The sequence below is a fragment of the Glycine soja genome, chromosome 2 (assembly GCF_004193775.1).
Source record: "Glycine soja cultivar W05 chromosome 2, ASM419377v2, whole genome shotgun sequence".
Classification (NCBI taxonomy): domain Eukaryota; kingdom Viridiplantae; phylum Streptophyta; class Magnoliopsida; order Fabales; family Fabaceae; genus Glycine; species Glycine soja.
In genome coordinates, this window is record NC_041003.1 from 42,411,712 (window position 1) to 42,419,367 (window position 7,656).

At 35.7% G+C, this 7,656-nt stretch overlaps 1 protein-coding gene across 1 annotated transcript; it reads left to right on the plus strand.

Annotated features, from left to right (window-relative positions):
* The first annotated feature begins 2,890 nt into the window (after nt 1-2,890).
* LOC114395603 lies at nt 2,891-6,305 on the plus strand. Its single transcript, XM_028357430.1, has 5 exons — nt 2,891-3,083; nt 3,204-3,230; nt 3,587-3,709; nt 4,674-5,094; nt 5,283-6,305. Exons 1-5 carry the CDS (start codon nt 3,025-3,027, stop codon nt 5,448-5,450), a joined length of 798 nt encoding a protein of 265 aa, XP_028213231.1. The 5' UTR covers nt 2,891-3,024; the 3' UTR covers nt 5,451-6,305.
* The last annotated feature ends 1,351 nt before the right edge of the window (nt 6,306-7,656 follow it).

Sequence of the window (7,656 nt, forward strand, 5' to 3'; positions counted from 1 at the left end):
TGCTGGATTTATATATATAGATTTAGTTATATATTTATTTATATTAATATTTTATGTAAATAATGTTGTAGTGTTGTTATTGTGTGATTCCAAAAATTATTCAAGTGTTGGAGTTTGAGAATACTATGTTTAGATTTGAGATACATGTGTATTGAGATATGTGTATTGAGATGTGTGTATTGAGTTATAAGCTGTGAATTGTACAATAACCCGACCAGTGTTATCTTGAGAAAAGTGTAAATGCGCAGTGTTAAAGAGAAAGTGTAGGTTTCCTATTTAGGAACCAGTGTTAAATTGCAGCGCAATATGTTGTACGTGTTTAACACACAAGTGTGAGGTCATGGGTATTGTATAATTCACGAGCAGTGTCTGTGTGCTAAAATGATTTTAGGGGTTGGACCTGAATCAGGAGGGAGAGGCCCTGACGGACTCTTCGGAGTGTAGGCCTTGGGGGTCATCAGGTTTGAGTGCTCCTTTAAGTCTATGTTGATCCCATATGGTTGGAGCATTCTCGCAAAACATCGTGACCCTGACTGGTCTCCCTATGATCTTACTTAGTGAGAGTGACCTAACAAACCCATTGTTTGGTGTGTCTTGTTATGTACTCCTAAGCGTCCCAGGGTAGTTTTTCACTGACATGGTACCACATGGCATATAGGCTTGAGTCTTAGCGTAACTGTCTCATGCGCTTGCTAAATGTTTATTATGAAATTGATGTGTTATTATGTCTTGATCAGAGCGTGTGATTCTTGTATAATGTGATTGATGATTGAAAAGTCAACTTTGAATGACAAAGTGGTGGAATTACGTGAATTACATGTAACTAAGTTTTATTTGGTTTATATGATATGTATATCTAGTTGTCTTGTTTCTCTATTAGTTAGGAATGTGATAACTCATTCTGCGTGTGTTGTTTGTGTTTGGATCCTGTGATGATCTTGAACTTTGTGTTCGAGGGAGCAGATGACTAGGTGAATTGCTTTAAGGAACCATGTGTTGAAGGACGTTGGGACACAACGCTCTGATAGGATGTGGCATTGGGGTATAGGGTTTTATAGACGACCTTGTTTGAGCCAAAGTGAATTTATTATTTATTTAGAAAAGTTTTATGATGATGTTAGAAAGGTGAATGTGAGCCTGCTACCCTCTTGAAAGGCTTGTATTTAAATATGTTTTAAAAACTTGAATTAAGTTTAATTTTTTTTAATTATTTCTTTTATTATTTGTACATATATGTGTGGGGTAGAGGGTGTCACAGCAGACATGTGAGATGTAGCGCCAGTGTCCATATAGAAATTCCCATCCGGCTGAGAAAAAGATAGAGCATGCATTGCTGCTTCAATGTCCGTAGGTGTGTAGCTAGTGGGTGGTGCTATGGCATTGTATGCCTGTGGACGCAAACCCAAGATCCCTGGCCTAGATTGGCGTGGCCCAACAGTAGGAGTAACAACATTTTTCAATGCCCAGGAGGAAGCAGGATATGGGCATGGAGGCGGGTTTGGCCATTGAGCCAACCAAGGAGCCCAGGCGGCCCATGGCTGTTGCTGCCAATTAAATGGCATGAGTCCAGATTGTTGTGGGGCCACTTGCCCATTGCTATTACAGCTTTTCCCAGAAACCTTGGAGTTGGACCTCTTTTGCTTATTTCCTTTGGAACTCCGACCAGATGAAGCAGAGGATGCAGAGGTGTTGTTGTCCATGTCGTGGTGGCTATCGATGCTCGTAAGGAGAGCGGCTTGAGAGCAATTGTCGGGGTTGCCTTCCTTTGCCAAGCGGTTTTTAATGGTCCGCTCCGCAAGCTTGAGTCGAGATCGGCAACTCGCAAATGAGGATAATGGTTCTTGATTTTGGATGATATCTACCATCCCGGCATAGGCCTTAGGTAGCCCTGCCATGAGTTTGAGAACCAATCTGTTGTTGGTGAGAGGGGCATCAACATCGGCAAGTTGATCAGCCAACGACTTGATGTGATTACAATAGCTATCAATCGATGAAAAATTCTTGAAATTAAGGTCCGCAAGTTCCTCTTCAAGATAAGTAGCCCGAGAAGCCTTGTTGTCCTGAAACATAGATTTGAGACAAGCCCACGCCCCTTGAGCCGTGTCGTCTTTGAGCAAGATAGCGTGAAGGAGATCGGTGGATATAATCCCATATATCCACTAAAGCACCGCGGCATCGAGACTCTTCCATAGAACAGGGTATGTGGCTTTGGATGCGACATAGGCAGCTACCTCATGTGCCTCCGTAGGAGAGATGATGTGGTGATGTAAATCATGAACCCTAACAAGGACCTTGAATAAAGTCGCCCAAGAGTAATACATGTCATGCTCCGCATCCAACGTTATGGGAATGAGGGATTTAACATTGGTGATAGTCAAAGAATGATGGAATTTGGGTTGATCGGCCATGGAGAATTGCAGCGGAAGGAGAATAAAAAAGGATGGAAGAAAGATGGTTGTTAGGGATTTTAGGATCGAAACTTTGAATCCGTGCATTTTCTCATTAATAACGTGAGAATATATACAATATATAAGAGCATAATTAGTCTAGAAAGTATGACACTAATTAACTAAGAATCTGGACAGAATATACACAAGATTAATTACATAATCAAAATAGGAGATATACATAAATATAGAATATATGTATCATATATTCTAACAACTTTTATATTTGAAAATTATTGAAATTAATATATTATTAATATTTTTAAATTAACAAATCAATATTTTCATTATTTTGTAAAACGACACAAACATTTCTTTTGAGTTACTTTCAATTATTGATAGCAAAACCACACCAACATTTCTTTTTCCTTCTTAATTTTTCCGTGTCTTTTCCTTCCCTTTCTTTTATTGGTTTATTTGGAAACAGGGAGAGATACGAGGAAGGATCGCCGAGATTAAATTGACTTTTGGTCTTTTCCTTCTCCACTACGTTGCTACTACTTGCTTCTCCATAAACTTCTTTCTTTGGACTTTGGTTGAAGAAGAAAAGAATAGAACTGAGACTGAAAGTGAAACAATGGGTTGGATAGAAGCAATTTACACTCTTTTAACCAAATCATTCACCGTCCTTTCCTGGTATTCCAACTCTTCTCTTCATTTTTTCTTTACTAGTTTCTTTAAAATTTTACTTGCAATTATTGGGTCTTATATTCTCTAACGTTGATGTCTGCATTTTATTTATTTTTTTACATGCAGGCCTCCAGTTAGTTTTCTTTGTCCATTGTAAGTACCTACTCTTGGCTTCTCTCGTATCTATTATCTATAGTTTATAATCTATAATAACAATAATAAAGGAAATATCCCCACTTGGTTTACACATTTTGTTAAACTTCTTCATCGTTTTAACTGCACTTCAAACCACTCACTATTCTCTTTCAAACTTCCATGTCAAATTAACTATATAAATCTGTTAAAAGAAGAAAAAACTGATAAAAACAAAATCAAATTTAATATTTTTCCAAAAAATAAAAAATGCAGAGAAGGCAAGTGCCTGTCCTTCTGCTAGTTTCTTCATTAAAAAAATAGTTTTTTTTTGTTTGTGGAATTGGTACCTAAAATTTATTTTAATTCTTTTGCAGGTTGGTTTCTGTTCGGGCAATGGAGAGTGATTCCAGGTCCAGCAACCAGCGATGCCTTGCTTTTTGGGTTCTGTTTTCCTTGTGTATGATCGTGGAAGGGGAACTTTCAGTGTTATTTAACTGGTACTTTTTTGTTCTGATGAGAATTAATTGATAATTTGGGGAACTCATTTTTGTATCCAAAGTGTAATAGTTTAGTTTAATGGTTAAGCTCATTTAATTACAAAATTTGGTACCTTTAGTCGTCAAGTCATAATTCAACTCATGGTTAGCTTCTTGATTGCTGTGAGGTGAGCTTGATGGTAGTCTTGCTTAGTGAAATGATGTCATTCTTTGCATGTGTTCAAACAACTTCATTGATTTTTAATCATCTTTGCCTTAATAGGTGTCACACAAATATCTCTTCCTGTATAATCATTTCATATCATGTTCTTTTTTGTGAGCATTGGGCACGAATCCATCTTAACATACTTATGTTATTCCGATGTTTTTCTCTTGTGTCTATAAAGTTCAGCATTCACGTTCATAGAGTACAACTGGTCTATAGCAATATGCTAAAACTTCCCTTTCAATTTGATAGGTACTTTGCTGTCACAAATAACCACTAATGTCTTTCTCCATTTTAACCACTCAGCTCATGTCACATGTGACATCTTCATTCATTCTTTTGTCATTTTCTAATATTTATCCCAAATACTTAAACTTATAAACTTGTGGTATATGACATATTTTCCGGCTTTTACCCCCCAAGATACTTTCCTCCTTTTTCTACAAAAATTACAATGTATATACTTTGTTTTATCCCCACTCAAGCCAAAAGCCTTTGGTTTTAATGTATGTTTCTAAAGCCTTTTATAAGCATATCATCTGCAAAAAGCATGCATTTAAGGATAATTTATTGTATGTCACTGACAGGGTTAGGAAAGAAAAAGAAAAAAAATAGACTACTACTAAACTCAATTGTTCACTCCCCTACATTCGTTGTCTGCTGCAAGAAACCAATCACATTTGTGCATATGTTTGAATATGCTGATCTTTTGGTTTTCTGCTACCATTTTTCTCATTTTTAATTTGGTTGTTGTTACAGCCTCCCATGGTGGCCTCATGTGAAATCCATAGCAACTATCTTGCTGTTGATACCTTATGTTGGTGCAGCACCATATGTCTATAAATTCTTAACCAGACACTACTGTACTTGGAGCCTATTTACAAGGACATCAAACATCTACAGTGAGAAGAGCACACATTTGGAATCAGATGAGGATAGTAAACTTGTTGATGTCTCTGACCAGAAAACAAGTCAAATACAAGAAAAGAAACTTGAAGCATATCAAATATTGGTTTCAAGTTTTTACCGCAGTATTTTTATGCCTTTACAGCAAATTACTGTCAACTTCAGTGAGAAGAGCAGACATTTGGAATCAGATGAGGATAGTAAACTTTTTGACGTCTCTGACCAGACAATTACAACAAGTCAAATAGAAGAAAAGAAACTTGAAGCATATCAGGTATTGGTTTCAAGTTTTTGCCCTAGTATTTTCATTTAACTTCTCATTTATCTGTTAGCTCCAAATATGCAGTTGTCATACTAAATGTCATTCTCAATTATATAAGTTTTCACCATCTACTCTAACTCTATTTGTCATTGTTTCAATAGATATTAATATAGACTTTTTAAAAAAATTGTTTGCATCAGGAGACAGATGATACCACCGGTTGTGGCAAGACAGAAAGCAGTTACACAAGTCTAACTAGTAAAAATCTAATCCAGAAGGAATGGAGCTGTGCATTATGTCAGATTAGTACAACCAATGAAAATTTCTTAAGGGCACATCTTAAAGGGAGGAAACACAAGATGGTGTGAATGGTTCTACTAACGAATCTCAACCAAATTGCAAACATTCTCGATCCAGTTTCCAGATCCATAAGATGGTGTGAATGGACAAAGCCAGAGTTTGGATGGACAAAATTAAACACTGATGGTTCTATTCATAGTAACACTGCTAGTTTTGGTGGGCTGCTTCGTGATTACAGGGGTGAACCAATATGTGCTTTTGTCTCTAAAGCTCCTCAAGGAGACATTTTCTTGGCTGAGCTGTGGGCCATGTGGAGAGGCCTTGTTCTTTCCTTGGGTCTAGGGATTAAAGCAATATGGGTGGAATCAGACTCCATGAGTGTTGTGAAGACGGTTAATAGAAAGCAATTTTGTCCAAAAGCTGTTGGCTATTTGAAGCAAATATGGAAACTGTTAAAGAAGTTTGATAAATATCAAATTTCTCACACATGGCGTCAAACTAATAGAGCAGCAGATCATCTTGCTAAGATGGATCTTTTGGCAAATGATGTGGTTTTGTGGCCAGTTGATTTTCCACCTAGCCTTTGCAGTATCATTAAAGATGATGCCAAAGGAACGAAATATCTTAGACGATGATATCTAACTCTCAAGGTTAGTTTCAGATTGCCATCTGAATAGGATGAGGAGGAAGTGGTAAGTATATATAAAGAAAAAATTAGAAAGCTCTGAGTAGAATCTTATGCTGTAACTTCCATTTGGAAGTGAGGTTACATCACTGTTTTAGACTCCACAAAATTCAAGATGTATAGAGTTGCTGCTACCAGCAAGTGACGTTATTTACGTTGTAGATAGCATACATAGACTTATACTGTTGTTATGATCCCACATTGTCCGAGTTTATGGCAAAATTATCCTTATAAGCTATGTTTTGGAGTTAGGTTATGCCTTCTTCCATTCTTAGGCTAACTTTTTGAGTCAGGCTCGATCTATTCTCAATTTTTTTTTTTAAATTCTAATTAAGGGACCTTATGATTTAATTTCTTCATTTGTTTTTCTTTCCCAGAAATATGCTTCCTTAGCTGTAGTTGCTATTGATAGAGCTACCCTTGGTCATTGTTGATATTGAAGGTTTAATTCTGTTTGACTAAATTTTCTATAGCATTGAACCTCTAATTCTCTCTTCTCATTCTGTTACCTCCGGAAAAGAAAAGGAAAACACAGAAAAGAATATGTGACTGAGAAAAATGGATAATGTTTTGTAGACATTGAGAGAAAAAGAAATTAAAAAAAAAAGTGATAATATGATGGATGATATAATTGAGATGCAAATAGTTAGAGGATTGTTTTTACAGTTGGAATATCCATATATTATTGTTGTGTTTAATTCACGCATTTTATAGATGGCTCGCGAAAACCTATTTGACAATATGATAGGCTTGTAAGCAATATCATATGAACACTTTCTGACTTATTCTTTGCACCAAGGTCCCTTAATTTCTTGTAATTAAATCATAAGGTTTAATATGATTTTGTTATTGTAAAATCATAAGGTTCATTCTTCCAATTCCAACTCCATCAACTCTCATTTGAAAATACTCATAATGATTGTCTAGGGTTTGTACAATGTGAAGGAATGCATCCTTCATATTCAAAATCTTCACCCGAATTGCTCCTCTTTGTATGCTGGATTTTTAAAGTAGTCACTGAATAATCAATTATGTCCTTCATGATTTGTTCTATGTGACTTCTTTGATGTTCACACAGTACAGTTATTGGGTTTTCATTGCATCAACCTTGTTTATTGTTCGTCGTAGTCATCCAAGCACGATTAAATGTTTCCATTGTGAGAGCGAGGGAGAGAGAGAAGGGGGAGGGAGCATCACGCTTAAGGGGGTTTAGTTTTTTATTTTTTAAAAATAAAATAAAGATAGTAATGGGTTTTAGCCGTTATCATGTTAAATCAATTATTTCAAAATTTTAAAAGTAACAAAATGTTAATATTTATGATAATAAAGAACTTTAAAAATTTAAAATATAATAAATCAAAAATAACATTAAGTCTTCTTTTTTCCTAAACTGTCCACTACTAGAACCCATTTAAATCTCATCATTCATGATGAGCTAGTTGACACTTGATAGTGATTGAAACATTACAAATTGATATGAAAATAAGAGCATGAAAAATTGAAAATTACTTATATTTAGATTATTTTTCAGTTTTGTAAAATGTGGGATTTTAAAATTTTTGGGTTAGTTGGTTGATTGATAATTTTTC